The following is a 17,715-nucleotide window of genomic DNA, read 5'->3' as shown; positions in this document are numbered from 1 at the left end:
CAGGGGGACCCCTCCCCAAAATGCCTCTGCAGCCCCCCCAAAGCCCCAGTGACAGCAGGGACCCCTCTGGTGCTGGCACAAGCCCCCGGGGCAGCCAGCACCCCCAGAGCCCTGCGTGCACACGGGGTTAGATCCCTAAAACTGCTCGTGTGGCCGTTTCCCACCAAGCCAGAGGAGAAATCCATGCATAGTGCAGCATTGCATATCCGGCAGGAAGTGGCGCTGCGTCCACGCGCCGGCTAAAAAAGGCCAACAGGTTAGGACGGCTAAAAATAGTCTTTAAAAAACTCCCTTCCTCACCTCGCTGTCCTCCCCCGCAGGAGGGCTCCTCCAAGGACGGGCCAGGGGTCTCTTGGGGTGACTGGGAGGTCTCAGCGTCCTCCTGGCGTGTCACAACGCCGGGCACCAGAGCGCCTTCCACGCTGGGGCTGTGGCAGAGCCGTGCAGGGCACCTCACGCCTCCCGAGAGGCAGCTCACACTCACTGTCCCCAGCCCACAGTGGGGACACTGAAGCACAGAGAGGTGCTGAGTTGGTCTGAGGTCCCTCAGACCCCCAGAGAGAAGATCGGGATCCCGACTCCCACTTGCCTGTCTTATCAACAGCCAAGGGGACCTGCCTGGGGCCAGGTGCCAATACCTGTCCCAGGTGCCAATACCTGTCCCAGGCACACAGCCCTGCTCCAGTGGGTGCCCCCGGGCCCAGCCTGGGGTGACCAGCCCGCTGTGCACCAGCATCTCCAGAGAAAGCAGCACCCAGCCTTTCCTTGTCACCAAATCCTCGCCTACCTCCCACTCCAGCACCTCTGCCAGGGCACAAACCTCCACAGCAAGCCATGGCTCAGCTGTGAATCCCAGTTTACCATGGGGGCAGGGGAGCTGCCTGTCCTGCAGCTTCACTGTCAGACACCCACAAATTGGAGAAATAGGGAACAAATCACATTGTAAAGGAAATTGTCCACCTCAGATGTAGCTCGCTCACTTCGTGTCTCACATCCTTGTGAGTCCACTCACAGAGCCCCCCAGGCTTTCTGCAGCACCCCTCATCCCAGAGCACTTCACCTTCACAGCCAAGGAAACCTCACACCCACCCCGTGAGGTAGAGCAGTATGTTTGTCCCCATTTTACAGATGGGGAAACTGAGGCATGGAGAGGCAGAGCAACTTGCCCAGGGTTGCCCAGCAGGCCGGTGGCACAGCCCCGGCCTGGCTCCCCTCGCCAGGGCTTGGCTGAGCTGCCTCCCTGCCAGGGCGGAAGGGAAACGCAATTGGCTGCTTTCCCCCTGGAATCTGGTACAGAAACATCCAGGTAACGACTTCAGCCTTGGCACCAGCATCAAAAGCATCTCTGCGAGCTCCAGAGAGAGGGGAGGGGGCAGCACAAAGCCAGGGAGAGCTCCCGGGATGGCTGCCTGGGGAGAAGCCCCCCTGCTCCCAGGGATGGCTCTGGGACACGGCCACCTCCCCAGCCCTGCTGTGGGGGAAACCGAGGCACAGCCAGGGCCCTGTCACTGATTTGGTTCTCCAGTGTGCTTATCACAGCCCTGCTTCCTCCCTGTGCCACTCCATCTGCACCGCCGGCTCTGAGCATCCCTGCCCTGCTCCAGAAACCTTCTGGATGCAGCAGCAGCTCCCAGCCACCCCAGCTCAGCACCGCCAGCACCCAGAGGGTCACCCCACGCTCCATCCTCCGGGCACACCGGGACCCCCGGTGCCCAGCACCCAACCCGGGCACGGCACCCACCCTGCCCCGCACCCTGTTCTTGCCTGTGCTCAGAGCGGAGCCGGCGGCTCCCCGTGCCCCAGCAGCCTCCCAGTCCGAGTCCACGAGAAGCTCCCAGTCCCCCCGGCAGCCGCAGCCCTGTCCGAGAAGCAGTGCAGGTTGCAGGCACGTGTGTAATAGAAACATGTCTCAAGCGCTGGCAGTTCGGAAAGAAAACAAAAGAGGATGCCCGTCCCGTGGCCCGGGCAGGGCGAGGTGGGCGCGGGGCGCCGCTGCTTCGTTCATGCCTTTGGTGGTGCTTTTTGTTCCGCCTTGGAGCCGGCCAGGCCGTTCTCGGTGTTGTCGTTCCCCGACGAGCTCACCAGACACTCCTTCCTGCGCAGGGAGAGCGCACGGGCAGCTGGCACCCCCCGAGCCCGGCCCCGCTCCCCCCGGCCCCACGGCAGCACCCCCACACTCACTTCCCATCCTGCGTCTTCTTGATGATGAACAGGACCACCCTCTTGATGAGCATGAAGAGGATGAGGAGGCCGATGAGGCCCCCCACCACGCCCACGATGATGAGCGTCACAGTGTTGTCCGTCTTCACCACTGCGGGACAGAAGGTGCTGAGGGGGCTCGGGAGGGAGCGGAGAGCTCCCAGCTGCACATCCCACCCCAAAAACCCATAACCCCCCCACCCGAGGCTTCCAGGGGTGCCAACCACCTCCGTGCACCACCACAACAGCGAACCAAGGAGCCTGTCACCGTGTGTGGGCATTTCCACCAGCCCAGGGCCACCCCTGTACCATGGCCAGCACTCACTCTTATGGACCACGGTGAGGAAGATGGTGGCGTTGTGCTGGGCGTTCTTCTCCTTGGGGTTCTTGACGTGGCAGGTGTACTTGCCAGCATCGCTGAACTCCACGTTGTTCAGCACGATGGAGATGTTGTTGTCCTTCTTGGTGGTGGAGCCGACAAACTCCACCCGCGGGTTGTGCCAGACGGGGGTGGGCTCCGTGGCTTTGTTCTTTATCTTGCCGTGGTAAATCTGCAGAGGCAGGGGGGCAGGAGGGCTGCCTGAGGGAAAGGCTGACGCTCTCCTGATGGTGCCCAGGCTCAGCTCTGCACACACAGACACCCCAAATGTCCCACCAAATGTCCCATTCACCCTGTTACACCAGGAGCGGCCATGGAGAGGAACCTGATGCACATCCTGCTGGGAAGCAGCAGATCCGAGCTGCCCTGAAGAGATGGAGCAGACCATGCAAAAAATGGGAGATCCCCAGAGAAAACGAGCTCCTTTGCTGGCCAGAACTGCTCCAAACCAGCCCTCCTGCTGAGGAAGTGAGGAGCCAAATATTCCCAGCAGGAAGCAAATCTATTCAGAACCTTTCATATTTCAAAGCAAGCGAGGGAGGAGGAAATGAACCATATTTTGCCCTAAGTGCAGATTTGCACCTGAACAGCCAATTTATGAAAACAAATGAGCCCGTGGGCAGCAGCAAATCTAGAACAGCTTTGTGCCAACAGCAGGATGTTCTAGGGCATTGAAGTCACCCCGTTGGCACAGCCTTGTCCTCCCCAGAGCTGGTGACACGGAGAGAAGGACGTCCTGCACGAGGAGAAGGGGAACTGCGAGAACTGCAGTGCCCAGCTGCGCTGGGGAAGCACAACAGGACCTGCCCGGAAAGCAGAGGCAGAGCCCAGAGAGCCACTCACCAGCTCTGTCGAGTTGAAATACCATGTGAAGACCAGGTCCTGGAAGCCTATGCAGGTGGTGAAGACGCAGGGCAGCAGGACATTGGAGTTGTTCAGAGCCGTCACCGTGTTGGTCTTCCCCACCGACACCTCCAAGGCAAAGGCAATGGCGAAGATGTGCAAACCTGGCAGGGAGAGGGGAGGAGAGAGTGAGGCCAAGGCTTTGTCACCCCTCGTCCCCTCTGGCGTACCAGGCTGCCACGGCAGGAGCAAAGGCGCCTGCCCCGGCCCTAGAACGGCTCGGTGACAGAGGGACCTGCAGGGACCGGGGCTGGGTCACCCAGAGAGACAGCAAAGCTTCAAGGGAACCAGAATAGCCCCAGGAAGAAAGCGTGCAGATGAGAGCCCAGATTTGCATGTTATCCACAGGCCTCCAGCTAGACCTCAAAGGGGGAGAAAAAAGCCAAGGCAAAGCAGAGCTCAGTTCTTCAGGCGGGAGCTGGAGCAGTAATTAGCGTGGCTGTCCTGGCCGCCTGCCACCGGCTCGCCCTGCCCTGCCCTCCGGAGCAGCCCCCTCATGCCCAGCAGCGAGAGCCCCGGCTCCCTCCGGAGCTGCCAATGACCTTCAAAGTGCAGGATGCAGCTCTCCCGAGTGCAGGATGCAACTCCTCGGCTCCCCCGAGCAGGGAGAGAGGAGCAAGGAGGAGCCCAGCTGCAGCTGAGCACTCCTGGGGTGCAGGGATGGCATTGCACTGGGCTGGGCCACCACTGTCCCCACAGATCCTTTCTGGGAGCACGGGGATGCTCTGGTCCCGGCCAGAGGAGCAAACCCGCTCCCCATCCCCATCCCAGCACTGCCCCATCCCGTTTGTGTGATGTGGCACGGCTCAGATGTGACACGGCCCAGCACAGCGCTGTCCTCCCCTTTCCCAGACCTCAGCTGCCCCTGCAGAGCTTTCCCTGGGCACAAAATCCAGGGGACACAGCTTTTCCCAGGCTACAAGGCGATCCCCAGCTGCCCCAACGCCTTAACTCGGACACGCTGCCCTCAGTCTGGGATTCGCCTCTCTCTGCAGCCGCCTCAGCTGCTGATTTATTCTCCCACACAAGCCGGTGCTAACAACTCCCCAGGCACGTCGCAGCCGGAGCCAAGCCCGAGAGCCCTGCATCCTGGGCTCCGGGCCCTGCTGCAGTGCTGCATTGCAAGCACTGCAGGCGAGGAGTTATTTAACTTTACACTGAAGCACTCCTCCTTTTGCTGAGAGGCCGGAGCTAACGCCAGGGAGTGGTTCCCGGCAGATGGAATCTCCTGCAGCTGTCAGGCCTCTAGAGCAGCCCTGGGGATGCTCCAGAGGGGACTTCACAGGCAGGAGTGTCCCAGGGGACAGCAGCTGTCCCCCTGGAGCAGGAGTTGGCAGAGGGATGCTTGGTTCTGCAGGTACGTCTGAGCCTGCAGCGTGCTGCAAGCGGACACTCACAGGAAAGATGATTCCTTGCAGCTTGCAACACTTTAAAACCTGCCTGCCACCCTGAGAATGTAACCTGAATTGAATGTGTGGGGTAAATCGAGGCTGACCTTGCTCCTGCCGTCCTGTGCTCCCCGGGAAGACACAATTGATCTGTTACCACTAAATAAAGCACCGAGGAAAAGACGCTGGGGGAGCACTGACTGAACCTGCCGCACATCAGCTCTCAGCGCTGCTTTTCCAAACCCTCCCAAAGCTGCTGCACTTTGCACCACCAGGCCCCCAACCTTCAGGGCCACTCCCCTGGGGGCTCCAGGCTCTCTCCCATGCCTGCAGGCACCGGCGTTTTCCAGGGAAGCAGGGAGCAGCCACTCCTGCTTCTGCCAGAGCCTCGGCTGCCTGCGCTTTGCTCCTGCAGAGGGAGAGCCCCCCAGAGCGAGGGGGCTCGCTGAGCACCGTGCTCACCCCGGGCTGCTGTCTGGGGGAAAGCTGCTCTAGAGGAACTTTCACTGCCCGTAAAAGTCAGCGTGACATCCTGGAGCAGGCAGCAAGCCACGGCTGCCAGGCTGGCCGGGCTCCTCTCCAGCAGGGTTCAAAGAGAGGAGTTCCTCGGGCAGCCCGAAGGCAGGGGCGGTGTGCTCCGGGACAGACCCACGGCCCTCTCCCCTGCTCTCCTCTCCCCTCCTCTCCTCAGGGGGGGCTCTGTGCTGCACCCCCGGAACCCCCAGACACAGAGAGAGCCGCCTGCACCCTCTGCCCACCGCCCTCTGCAGCTCCCAGCCCACCTGAGCGACCTGTGGGACCAGGTTCCCACCTCCACGTCCTGGACCCCCGACCCCTGCGTGGTCTCAAGTATCTCCGAGTCTCTCCTACCACCCCGCTGCCAGCTCAGGTGCCGGCACCCAAATCTTGCAGGGGGTCAGGTACTTACATGCTTGTGTGTGTCTCCAGCATCCTTTAACTTAAGAACTTTGCCCTCTAAAACGCCTCCCACGGGAGCGCCCCAGCAGCGAGCGCTGCGCAGCCAGCCCGAGTTCAGGCTGGCACCAGGATGACCCACGGGAGCGGGAGTGCAGCGGGTGCGTGAGGCTGATGTGGGTGGCTGCAGCCTGCCCCAGGTGTGCGGTGGGGAAGGAACGGCCGCCAGCCCCTCCCCGCACCCCGCGGCGGCGGATCCCGAGCATCCCCGGCTCCATGGGGCTGGGCACCATGCTGCAAGCAGCGGCCCTGCAGCGCGGGGGGCTCCCCGCGCCGGGGACAAGCACATGCGAGCGCTCCTTGTACCAAAGGAATGTAAGACAATGACCTGTCGGCGGGCGTGCTGGCGCTGAAGCAGTGCACGGGACATCCCCGGGGCCGGGCGGGCAGCGGTCCCCGCTCGCCGGGCAGCGCAGCGGGGCAAAGCGGGGTGCAGCCGCGGTGCTCGCAGGAGAAGCGCCGCCGCGGGCAGGGCAGGGGCTGGAGCCGGCACTTCGGAGCTGGGGCTCGGCTGCCAAGTCACCTTGGCCGAGTGACTTATCCCCGGCGCTCCGGACCGTCCGTCTGCAGAGCGGAGAGCGGCGTTAGCGGCATCCCCGGGCGGGCGGGCGGGGCGCGGGGGTGGGTGCGGAGCGGGGACCCCCTCCTCGGGCTGCCGCGGGTCCCCGGGGCAGGGTCCCCGCCGGGGAGCCGGGGTGGGGGGACACAGGAGGCGGGAGGGGTCCCCGCAGCCCTCGGCGCCCCTTACCCAGGAGCGCGGCCAGCAGGCGCGGTGCGTCGCGGTGGCGAGCGGCGGGCGAGCCCGGGGCCATGGCTGCAGCGCGGAGAGGCGCGGAGCGGAGCGGAGCGGTCCCTGCTGCCCGCAGCGCCCGGCTCTGGCCGCCCCCGCGGAGGGCGAGCGGCGCCGGGCGGGGCCGCGCCGGGCGGGGCTGCGCTGAGCCCTCCTCCGCTCTCCTCCGCGCTCCTCCGCTCTCCTCCCCGCTCCTCCGCGCTCCTCCGCATCCCCCCGTGCATCCCCCCGTGCATCCCCCCGGGCATCCCCCCGGGCATCCCCCCGTGCATCCCCCCGTGCATCCCCCCCGTGCATCCCCCCGTGCATCCCCCCCGTGCATCCCCCCGTGCATCCCCCCGGGCATCCCCCCGTGCACCCCCCCGGGCATCCCCCCGGGCATCCCCCCCGCCCCCGCCCGCCCGGGGAATCGCGGAGCGCTCCCGGAGCGGGGCAGTGCCCCATTAACGCTCCCCCTGCGCTCCCCCCGATGGAGCCGCATCCCGAATCCTGGCGCAGTTTTGGGCCCCTCGAAAGGACACTGAGGTGCTGGAGTGTGTCAAGAGAAGGGGCTGGAGAACCAGTGGGATGAGGAGAGGCTGAGGGAGCTGGGGGTTTAAACTGGAGAGAAGGAGGCTCGAGGGGACCTTCTTGCTCTGGTCAGCTCCCTGACAGGAGGGTGGAGCCAGGTGGGGGTCAGGCTTTTCTGCCAAGTAACAAATTATGGGACAAAAGGAAAAGGCCTCAAGATGTGCCAGGAGAGGTTTAGGTTGGATTTTAGGGAAGATTTCTTCACTGAAAGGCTTGCCCAGCCCTGGCACAGGCTGCTGAGGGCAGTGGTGGAGTCACCAACCCTGGAAGAGTTCAACAACCATATGGCTGTGCCACTTGGGGACATGGTTTAGTGATGGCCTTGGCAATGCTGGGTTTGTAGCTGGGCTTGATCTTAGAGGTTTTTCCCAGTCTCAGTGATTCTGTGGTGGCCTGGAAACACTGGGCTGGTGTTGCCCTGAGCTGCTTCGGGAAGAGGCAAAGTGCCACTAAGGCCGGTGGCTTCCCAGGACAGCAAAACAGGACAAGGCCAGGGCTCAGCTCTCCTTGGGGCACCTCAGCAGTGTGGCACCGGGTCCAGGCCCTCTGTCCCCAGGACAGACAGCAGACACAGGTGGGATGCAAAGCCAGACCCCGATGGCTGCAGAGGGTCGTGCCTGGCACCGAAGGGAACACTCTGAGAACTTCTTTTTCTCGCCGTGATCTTGTTCTGGGATAATTGTCTGCACAAAAGTTCCCTTCCTCCCATCCATTAGTCCTGCCCTTGGCACACCGCACCCCCAAGGCGGCCGTGGGCGCTTTCTAATGGAAGCCCCGGGGTGTGGCGGGCAGGCAGAGCTTCACCTCCAGTCCATTAGCCACGAGCCTCCCGCAGCCTTTGCTGTTCCCAAAACAGCGGTGGCGGGAAGGGGAGGAGGTGCTGCTGGTTTCTTCTCTGCAGTGACACAGGGCACACGTCCTGGCAGAGCTCACCCCAGGGACCAGGCTTCCCCGAACTGATGGATTGGGTTTGGGTGTGAGAGCAGCTCACCTGCAGGGATGCTGCCTGCTCATCCAAGGTGCCACAGCCTGTCACCTTCAGGGCTCCTCATCCCCATCCAGCCCCTCTGCAGCTCTCCTGGCCAGCAGCACGAAGCAGCAGAGAGGAGGGAAAGCAGGAGGCTTGGCAGGGCACGGGGACATCCCAGGGGAGCCCGAGAGGATGCCAGCAGTGCCTGTGGGTTGAGGCGTTAGGGCTGCAGAGCTGGCAAAGAGGCAGGAGAAATATCGGTGGAGTAGGCAGGGCAGCGCTGGCAGCTGGCGCTGCGGGAGCGGCGTGCACGGCTCTGCTGATGCAGCAGAAGGTGCCTGGGCGGGAGGCGGGGATGGGTTCAGGGAGAGGATGGGTTCAGGGAGAGGATGGATTCAGGGAGAGAATGGATTCAGGGAGAGGATGGATTCAGAGAGAGGATGGATTCAGGGTGGGGATGGATTCAGAGAGAGGATGGATTCAGGGAGAGGATGGATTCAGGGAGAGGATGGATTCAGGGAGGGGATGGATTCAGGGAGAGGATGGATTCAGGGAGAGGATGGATTCGGGGTGGGGATGGATTCAGGGAGGAGATGCACTCAGGGAGGGAAGGGATTCAGGGAGAGGATGGATTCAGGGAGGAGATGCACTCAGGGAAGGGATGCAGTCAGGGAGCTGATAGATCCAGGGAGCTAATGGAGCCAGTGAGGTGATGGACACAGTGAGGGGATGGACACAGTGAGGGGATGGACACAGTGAGGGGATGGACACAGTGAGGGGATGGACACAGTGAGGGGATGGACAGGACCTGCAGCAGGGGGGACTGGAACAGCAGCACCCCTACCCTGCTGCAGGGGAAGGTGGGAAGGAACCCCTCCTGGGATGCTCAAGTGCCTGCCAAGTTTGCTTGCATTTGGGATGGAAGTTGGGATGCATTTGGCCTAAACTGCCACTGAGAATCTTGCCAGCAGAGCCCTAAATCCTTCTGGAGGCAGGAAGGTTGGGAAACCTGGCTACAAGGGCTGGCCAGTAAACACAGCAGAGCTCCTGTGGGCACTGGCACAAACGGGGGGCACTGGGCAGGTGGGCACCCGGCTTATTCTGTGCTGACATGGCCCTGCAGCCACGTCTCCCTGCTGAGTGTCCCCGCAGAGGTGACAGCCTGGCATCCCCACTGCCCCACACGCCTGGGGCGGCTGTGCCCACGCAGCCCCGGGGCTGGCAGCGGGACGCTGGCTGTCACCAGCGCCTGATGGAGCTGTCACACTCGGCAGCTCCAGCCGGTCTCCTCGGCCGACTGATCCCGTGTGACATCTGCCAGTGCCGGGGCCGGGCAGGGCGCTGGCAGCAGCTGGCCCTGGCATTTCGGCCGGACGGGATCCGGGATTCCTGCGGCTCAGCGGAACTCGTTCTGCTGATCCCAGCACCGGGCTGCTGCCTCTGGTTTCAGGGAAGGTGAGCACCCCGAGCTCGGACATTGTCACCTCCCCGGGGACAGGAGGGAGGGCTCAGGGGTGCTGCCAGCTGGCTCACAGCCTGCCGGGGGGCACGGTGCCTGCCTGTGCACCCTCAGCCCCTCTCAGCTTGCACTGGCGGAGCGGGGAGGGTTAAAATGCCAGGCTGCTGCTCTCCGAGGAGGGCTCCTGCCTCCCTCCACGTGGGTACCGAGCAGGTAGGGCTGAGCAGAGCAGCTGGGCTGCAGCTCCAACGCGGCTGCCCCGGAGCACCGTGCCAGTGCCAGCCTCCTCCCAAAACCTCCCCGAGCCAGACGATGCTGTGCTCCTGGACCCGAGCAGGCAGAGCTCTCCTGCCGGTGGAGGGGGAGGAGGAGGTGGCGACGCTGGAACCGAGCTTCCCATCAGCACCTTATATTTACTGCAAGGTCCTCTGGCTGTGACCTTTGAAAGACAAGGTGGGCTGGCATCCCGGCAGCTGGCAGTGGGCAGGAGGCACCGCAGGGACTCTGCAGGACTGTCCTGGCCGGGCTGGAAGGTGAGGGAGAGGTGCCGGGCACGGACTGCGGGTGAGTACCTGGCTGCTTTGGTCATTCCAGCTCTCCCTGCCTGCAGCTCTCCCTCGCAGCGGCGCTTTCCCCTCTCCCTGCGCTGCCGCTGCTGCTCGCCCCCCGCCCTCCGGAGCGCGCACGGTCCTCACCCCTCCACCCCTCCACGGGCCCTTGAAACGCGCGGGGGAAGAGCGGCCGTGTCCCCGGCAGCCACTGCAGAGCATCTGCAAGGAGCGCTGAGCCAGCCCTGCTGTGTCCCAGGAGAAAGTTTGATCCTGACCCGGCACAGCCTGAGTCCAGCTCCGCCGGACCCTCCCCATTCTGTCCCCCCAGAGCTGCCCTTCACAGCCCTCACTGCCCCAGGCTGTTGTTCCCTTTCCAGGTGCCCCTCTTCACTTCCCAGCCCCGGGAGCAGGGCAGCACTGCAGGGAATGTGGCTCTGGACTCTCCCTGAGACAGCCCAGCGGTCCCCTGTGACTGCACAGCACCAGACAGAGGTCCCTGCCACCTCCCACCCTTCTCCTGCTCTTTAACACCTGTAATCCCACCTGGCCCGAGGAAATTTTAGTGTTCTGTACCCAGGAATGTCCATGGTTCTGGAGAATCCGTGAAACCCCAGAGCTGGGAGGCTGCTGTCGCTGCCCTCAGTCCCCTGCAGGGAGGAGAACTCACCCTTGTTGTGTCCCGCGGGGTCTCCTCTGTGATCCCACCACTCTCCTCAAGTTTTTTTGCCAGCAACATTCTAACGAGCACCCTAAAAGTGCCGAGGGGTCCCCCACCCCCTTTGCCCATGGCTGTATTTACCCCTGAGGCTGGCTGGGGATACCCCCACGGCCCCCTCCGGGGAGCTGCTCCTCCCTGCATGGCAAAGCTGCTCCCCGCCACGGGCCAGGGATCGATTGGCAGCCCAGAGCTGCAGGACTGTGTCAGCAGCGCCGTGGAGGTGATTTGGGTGCCCTTCCTCGGGGAGGGAGAGGTGCCAGGGAAGTTGGAACTTTTCCGCAGCGGTGCCCAGGGCGCAGTGTCCGGCAGGGACACGGACAGGGACAGGGACAGGGACAGGGACAGGGACAGGGACAGGGACAGGGACAGGGACAGCAGCAGAGCTCATCCCACTGCCCCCGCTGCTGGGAACCGTGGTGGGCTGAGCAAGGTGGGGCTGGGGAGGGCTGGAAGGTGGGAAGAGGTGCCGGCAGTGCTCGGGGCAGAGTGTGGCCAGACTCTGCTCTGTGAGGAATTGGGATGCTCAGAGTGAAGGGCAGCAGGGAGAAGCGGAGTGAGGGCAGCTGTCAGAGCTTCCCTCGTGTCTCCACGGTGGCTGAACTGATGGATGCACCCGTTAACTGTGCCCCAGTTGTGTCGTGCTGCTCTGGAGCATCCCCACGGCGCTGCTGGAGTGGGAGAAGGGCCGGTTACGGGTGTCCATCACCCCTGGGCTCTGCTGGAGCCTGCTGAGCCTTACCTCCAGGAGCAGCCATCCGTCCCAGCTCTCTGGGAAGTGCAGGGGCTGACAGGCCACAGGACCTGGAGGCCCCACAGTGGGTGTGGAGCACCCCTGAATCTCCCCGTGGGAAGGCTGGGGCAGCGCTGGCCACACTCCCAGCACTGCCCTGGCTCTGTGGCAGCTCTGGGGGGCAGAGCTGGGGACACACAGCGTGCCCTGGGCTCCCTCGGCACCCAAAGCACCTCAGCAGGACCAAGCCCCGCTCCGGAGCAGGCGAGGGGCCTGTCCTGCTCCTGCAGGCTGCGGCACAAAAGCATCGAGGGCAAAGTCGGTGTTTTGTTGTTCTTTTGTTTGTTTGGCTGTACAAAGAGCAATAAAAACCCCCCGCGCTGGGAGGGTGGCTGGCAAGAGAAGCCCGGGGGGAGGCGCAGGCCCGAGGCCGCAGCACGAGGCAGAGCAGCCCCAGGTTGTGCAGATCTGTATTTGTGGGCTCTGCGCTGTGCACGGCTACGTACAGACAGGTGCGTTGGCGAGCTGCAATCCAAGGACAGCGCACGAAGAGAAATGAAAGGCAGAGGCGAGACTGGTCCTGGGCAGCCCTCGGAGGCCTCTGCGCCCCCGAGGCGCTGGCTCAGTCCCGCCAGGAGCCGGGGGCAGCCCGGCCGGGCAGAAAGCGGGGCGGGAGCCCTGCGGCACCGCTGGCACTGTGCGGGGCTGGGGCAGCCCGGCCCTCCCGCAGCAGGGCCAGGAAGGAGCCGGGCTGGGACACTGGGACACGGCACATTCCTGGGAGCGGCGTGGGGCCAGCGGGGTCCAGCGGGATGCACGGGGCACGTGGGGAAGGGGGAAAGCGATGGGGCAGAGCGGGGAGGGCACAGCTGTCCCGCCATCCCTGGGGCCTGGTGGCATTGCCGGGATGGCGCCCAAACAGGGACATGGCAAAGGGACGCTGCCAAGGTGTCCCCTCTCCCCTGGCAGTGCTGCTCGTGGGCGACAGGACCTGCATCCCCTGCCCCTGGGCAGTGTCCCCCGTGGCTCCGGGCACTGTCCCCTCCTGGCAGCCACCGGAGAGGAGAAGCTCAGGCCCGGTGACAGGGGACACTGCCCGGGGTCATTCCCTGCCTGGAGCCCGGTGCTGCAGCCAGCACAGCTGACCTGCCAGCTGAGGCAGGGGGCACACGGGGCTGGGCACGCTGGCAGTGCATTGCCATGGCAGTTAGAGTGTGCAGTGCTCTGCAGGAGGCTGGAGGAGTCAGTCTCAGCGTCGCAGGGCTGCTCCAGGCTGGCAGAGCTGTCCTAACTCTGGGCCTGCTGTTGTGCCCAGTCCTTCCCAGCAAGCGCCCGAAAGCTCCTCTCCCTTTCAGCAGCTCCTTGTCCCGAGCAGCCCCACCCCAGCACTCCCCACCACCCCTGACACACCAGCAGGACATTTGCCACCACAACCACCCCCCCAAGGAGGAAACCAGCACAAAAAAGTCAGCCCAGCACTTTGGGCTGAGGTGCTCAGACCCAAAACCAGCCCGAGGGGCGGAAGGGTCCATCCCTCGCACACCAAGGGCTGTTGATGGTTCCAAAACCCTGCAAAGCTCCCAGACACTGGGTGGGCTCATGGCCTTGGCCACTGACTTGTGAGCAGCCTGGGACTGTCCCTGAGGAGCACGAGCTCGCAAGGAGGAGACTGGCAGCTATCAGGATCCCTTGGGATGGGAACACCAGTGCCACCAGGCACAGCAGGAGCACCTTGGGATGAGTCTGGGCACCACGGGGTTGCCCAGACCCCTCTGTCCCTCCTGGCACTCCCTTGCTCCAGTCCGTCCATGTGTGGGGGCTGCACAGGTCCCCCCTCACCCACCCCAGCCTGTCCCCAGCACCTCCTCACAGCACTGGCACTCAGAGCAGGGGACAGGCTGGTCCCAGCTCAGCTCAGGGCCTTCAGCCCCTCTCCCCAGCCCTGCCCAGCACAGCCAGGCTCCAGGGACCTCCTCTCTGCGCCCTGCTCCAGGCTGGGTTGGGTGTTTGGATGGAAGGAGGGATGCTCTGGGGAGACAGAAATCCTTGCTCTGGGAAGCACATCAAGGGGGTGACGCTGTACAGGGGACAGGAGGGAGGGGCGGGCAGGGGGGCTTTACTTGGTGCCCTCGTCCGGGTTGCCTTCGCCGTCCGTCTTCCCCTCCTCCTCTGTCTTCTGGTCGTCCGTGTTGAGCCTCTGCTGCTTTTTCCGGCGCACGCACTTCACCACCATCAGCACCAGGATCACCACGGCCAGGAAGCCGCCCACGGAGGCGCCCACGATCACGGCCACCGTCGAGTCGTGCTTCGGGGGCTCTGGGGACACAGGGCATGAGCTCAGGGCACGCAGCAGCCCTGGGAACAGCTGGGAACAGGCAGGGCTCCGGGAGCAAACCCTGCACCTGTGGGTGCCCGTGGCTCGGGGCACCACTGACCTTTGGTGAGCACCTTCAGGCTGATCTTGCCGTGGCCCCGGTGCCGGTCCGGGGGGTTCAGGACGTAGCAGTTGTAGGTGCCCTCGTCCTCCAGCTGCACGTTTTTGAGGGTGAAGGACACGTCGTTCTTGGCGGGGTTGCCGGTGAACTCCACGCGGTTCCCGAAGCGGTCCAGCTGCTTGTTCATGATCTTGGTGCGGAACTGCAGGAACTGGGCGGCCGTGGGGACAGCAGGTCAGGCAGCCTGTGGCACCCCACGGGCTCATTTCCCAGCCAGGCACCCCCTCCCTGCACCCCGAGCTGGTCCCAGGACCCCAGCAGATCCCCAGCGAGACTCACCAGCTCCTCCGAGCAGTTACTGCACTCCTGGTACGTCCAGTTGAGGGAAAACTGCTTGTTCTCCACCTTGTAGCAGGAGTTGAAGGTGCAGGAGAGCTTCACAGAGGAGCCATTCAAGGCGTTGATGATGGGAGGGGCCATGACCTCCATGCCCAGCCTCGGGGGTGCTGCCGAATGGATTTGGGGGTGTCACAGGCAGCCACCCTGGCTGCTGAGCCCGTGTCCCCACGCTGCCCTGCCTGCACAGAGCTCTCCTGGGCCCTTCCAGGCACACCCACACACTCTGCATCCATCCAGGACCGGAATTTCCCTGCCCAGCAGGAACAAGGGGAGCATCCCTGGCTGGCCAGGGAGAGCATGGTCCCTGCCCTGCCAGGGCTGGTGGCCCTCCTGTGCCCTGCTGGTGCCGAATGCTCTGCCTGCAGGCCAGCCCCGAGGCCGTGCTGCTGCGGGATCCATGGCGCTGTGCGGGGCCTGGTGCCACAGCCGTGCACAAATGATGGCTGAGCTCATCGCATTGCGCTGCCAGCAGGGCACAGCGAGCGCTGGCATCTGCCAGGGCTGGCCCCGGGGCTCGGGGGAATGCAGATGCTTTGCCCTGCCAGCAGCGCCTACGCAAGGATTCTCCAGCTGGGAATGACCAGATTGCTCTGGTGGTGGTCCAGGTCTCTGCTGGGGGAACAAGGCCAGCCCCTGACCCCTGGCCTTGCTGAGAAAGGGGGGCAGTACCTGGCAGCTCGCAGGGCAGGACTCACCTGGGGAGGGGGCAGGGATGGGGTGTCTGTGCCCTGCTCCCTCCTCCATCCTTCCCTGCAGCTCCCCTCAGCAGCTCCCAAACCCAGCGCCTGCATCTGTCACAGGCTGGGCAAGGGGAACAGGCTCCTGTGCAGCCCAGCTGGCTGCAAACACCAGGCCAGGCCCTGAGGAGCACAGGGACACAGGGACAGCGAGCCCTGGGAGGGACCAGAGTGTCCTGGGGGCCGTGACACCCTGCAGGGCAGGCACAGGGACACTGCCAGCAGGTGCTTTTAGGATCACCTCACCTCTCCCCTTGGGCTGCTGCTCTTTGCTCTCAAACCTTCTTCCCGAGGCCAAGCTGGGCGCATGTCACGGCTGCTCCGCTGGCCGCTGCGCTCCGCCTGCAAGCAGGGCAGGAAAGGGGCCAGGCTCTGCAGCCAGGGACAGGAGCCTTTCCCGAGCTGCAGGCGCAGCTCCCACGGGTGCTGAGCCCCAGCTCCCACTGCGAGCTGTGAACCAGAAGCACCCTGGAGCTGCCTGGGGGCAGAGCGGTGCCCTCGGGTATGGCCAAGCCCTGGGACGGCTCCTGGCTGTGCTGGCAGCCATGGGGAGCATCCCCCATCCAGCCCCAATGCAGGGAGGGCTCCCACAGGGCTTGGGGACACAGGGACAGGCACAACTGGTGCATGGGGACAGCACCAAGGCAGGAAGAAGTGTCCTGAGCCAGTGTCGCAGCCTTGCTGCCCCGTGGCAGCCACCACCTTTAATGCCTCCAAGAAAACCTCGCAGGGGTGGGAGAGAAGAGCCAGGAGCTGGCCTGTGCCAGCAAGGATGGTTGGAGGGGATCCCTGCATGGAATCCTTGCCTGAGTGCCCCTCACGTGGTGCCCTGTGCGCCTGCAGGTGGGTGGCCTGGCCTTGGGCCATGTCCTCAGGGCTCCCCGGGGCTCTACAGAGGGATGAGGTGCCACCAGCAGCAAGCCTGTCACTCCAAGCAGGGGCACCACGGCCTGGCAGCACCTAGGAGCACCCAAGTGGGTCCAAACTTTGCCCCTGCCTGGGCACTCAGCCCTGGGGGACAACAGGGGTGGGGGAAGAAACCCCCAAAACCCCAGGGACCGTCCAGGCCACATCCTGCAGCGCTGCGCAGGCTCCTGAGTGCTCCGTCATGCTGCACCCGGGCTGGGGGGACAAGGACAGCCGCCTCCACAGCAGCCCTGAGCAGGTGTTGTGCCCTCCTTTCCCAGGATCTCCCCCGGCAGGAGCTCCCGGCCAGCACCCCAGAGGAGCGGCGCGATCCCGGCCGCGATCGATGGATGCGGCCGCGGAGCTGCTGACACAGCGCGGCTGCTGCGGCAGCACGGAGCACGGCACGGCACAGGGACAGCCACAGCACCCCAGAGACAGCCACGGCACCCCAGAGACAGCCACAGCGCCCCAGAGACAGCCACGGCACCCCAGAGACAGCCACTGCACCCCAGAGACAGCCACAGTGCCCCAGAGACAGCCACGGCACCCCAGAGACAGCCACAGTGCCCCAGAGACAGCCACAGTGCCCCAGAGACAGCCACGGCACCCCAGAGACAGCCACAGGGCAGCACAGCACCCCTGGCAGCACCCCAAAGGAGAGGCACAGGGTGGCACCCCAAAGACAGCCCCAGTGCAGCACCCCAAAGGAGAGGCACAGGGCAGCACCCCAAAGATAGCTCCAGGGCAGCACCCCAAAGACAGCCCCACGGCAGCACCCCAAAGGCCAGCCCCAGGGCAGCACCCCAAAGGCCAGTCCCATGGCAGCACCCCAAAGGCCAGCCCCAGGGCAGCACCCCAAGGAGAGGCACAGGGCAGCACCCCAAGGAGAGCCCCAGGGCAGCACCCCAAAGGACAGCTGCACGGCAGCGCCCCAAAAACAGCCCCAGGGCAGCACCCCAAAGGCCAGCCCCAGGGCAGCACCCCAAAGACAGCCCCGGGGCAGCACCCCAAAGGCCAGCCCCACGGCAGCACAGCCCACCTGGCAGCGCAGCACCTCCCCAGCCCTGTCCCCACGGCAGCCCGCTGCTCTGCCCGGCGTGCCAAGGGCTCTGTGCCCCGCACCCGGCATTCGGGGCGTTTTTAGGAGGAGATGCAGCGGCAGCATACCCCCACCCTGCCCGAAAGCAGGTCACCCCGGCTGGTGGCTCTGGGCAGGGCGCACGCCAGACCACCTCCGTCCCCATCCCTGCGGCACAGCCCTTCCCGGGGTGGCACGGCACACGGGCGGGGGCTCCTGGCCAGGGACACGGGTGTCCCCCCAGCTGGGCACATGCAGGGGGGTGAAGCCGACACTTACCCAGCGAGAGGAGCAAGGTGAGGCCGGTGAGGAGCAAGGTGGGCTGCGGGAGCCAGGCTTCCGGGCTCATTTTGACGGACTTTTGTGTGTGGAGAGGACGTGGTGTTGGTGTGGATTGTGGAGGTGGTGGAGGTGCTTTTTCGACCGCCCGGGTTATTTGCAGGTGACATAGAACATTAGAGCCGCTTTCTCCCCACAGCCCAATATGGCTGGAGCGGTGCTGGGGCGAAAAAAAGCAGTAAATGC

General features: G+C 64.5%; 2 protein-coding genes and 1 long non-coding RNA gene across 4 annotated transcripts; all 3 read right to left on the bottom strand.

The window, feature by feature from the left end:
* Positions 1–1,875: 1,875 nt before the first annotated feature.
* On the bottom strand, positions 1,876–6,753 carry SCN4B (sodium voltage-gated channel beta subunit 4). The gene is made up of 5 exons (XM_030290944.4): positions 6,593–6,753; positions 3,422–3,585; positions 2,525–2,750; positions 2,182–2,311; positions 1,876–2,095 (listed from the first exon to the last, which is right to left on the bottom strand). Exons 1-5 carry the CDS (start codon positions 6,654–6,656, stop codon positions 2,002–2,004), a joined length of 678 nt encoding a protein of 225 aa, XP_030146804.4. The 5' UTR covers positions 6,657–6,753; the 3' UTR covers positions 1,876–2,001.
* A 1,096-nt stretch (positions 6,754–7,849) lies between these two features.
* Positions 7,850–9,544, bottom strand: LOC116809271 (uncharacterized). The gene is made up of 2 exons (XR_005982500.2): positions 8,196–9,544; positions 7,850–8,099 (listed from the first exon to the last, which is right to left on the bottom strand). It is a non-coding gene; the product is annotated as an uncharacterized lncRNA (long non-coding RNA).
* Positions 9,545–11,951: 2,407 nt separating this feature from the next.
* On the bottom strand, positions 11,952–17,715 carry SCN2B (sodium voltage-gated channel beta subunit 2). 2 transcript variants are annotated; one of them, XM_030290824.4, is made up of 5 exons: positions 17,470–17,707; positions 15,450–15,545; positions 14,407–14,573; positions 14,068–14,278; positions 11,952–13,948 (listed from the first exon to the last, which is right to left on the bottom strand). In XM_030290824.4, exons 3-5 carry the CDS (start codon positions 14,554–14,556, stop codon positions 13,749–13,751), a joined length of 561 nt encoding a protein of 186 aa, XP_030146684.1. In that variant the 5' UTR covers positions 14,557–14,573; positions 15,450–15,545; positions 17,470–17,707; the 3' UTR covers positions 11,952–13,748. The 2 variants fall into 2 exon arrangements, with proteins under 2 accessions (XP_030146684.1, XP_002186817.4); XM_002186781.7 differs by lacking the exon at positions 15,450–15,545 and having other exon boundaries at positions 17,470–17,715.

This window comes from Taeniopygia guttata, chromosome 24, assembly GCF_048771995.1.
Source record: "Taeniopygia guttata chromosome 24, bTaeGut7.mat, whole genome shotgun sequence".
Classification (NCBI taxonomy): domain Eukaryota; kingdom Metazoa; phylum Chordata; class Aves; order Passeriformes; family Estrildidae; genus Taeniopygia; species Taeniopygia guttata.
The sequence above is the reverse complement of the archived record's forward strand: the minus strand, read 5'-3'. Positions and strand labels throughout refer to the sequence as shown.

Excerpts from the sequence above, each read along its gene's own strand:
- SCN4B (XM_030290944.4), bottom strand. The coding sequence starts at position 6,656 with ATGGCCCCGGGCTCGCCCGCCGCTCGCCACCGCGACGCACCGCGCCTG. Across the intron at positions 3,586-6,592 it reads CCTGCTGGCCGCGCTCCTGG|GTTTGCACATCTTCGCCATT; the intron begins GTAAGGGGCGCC and ends TCTCCCTGCCAG. Across the intron at positions 2,096-2,181 it reads AAGAAGACGCAGGATGGGAA|GAAGGAGTGTCTGGTGAGCT; the intron begins GTGAGTGTGGGG and ends CTCCCTGCGCAG.
- SCN2B (XM_002186781.7), bottom strand. The coding sequence starts at position 17,539 with ATGAGCCCGGAAGCCTGGCTCCCGCAGCCCACCTTGCTCCTCACCGGC. Across the intron at positions 14,279-14,406 it reads GTAACTGCTCGGAGGAGCTG|TTCCTGCAGTTCCGCACCAA; the intron begins GTGAGTCTCGCT and ends ACGGCCGCCCAG. Across the intron at positions 13,949-14,067 it reads CCTGAAGGTGCTCACCAAAG|AGCCCCCGAAGCACGACTCG; the intron begins GTCAGTGGTGCC and ends CTGTGTCCCCAG.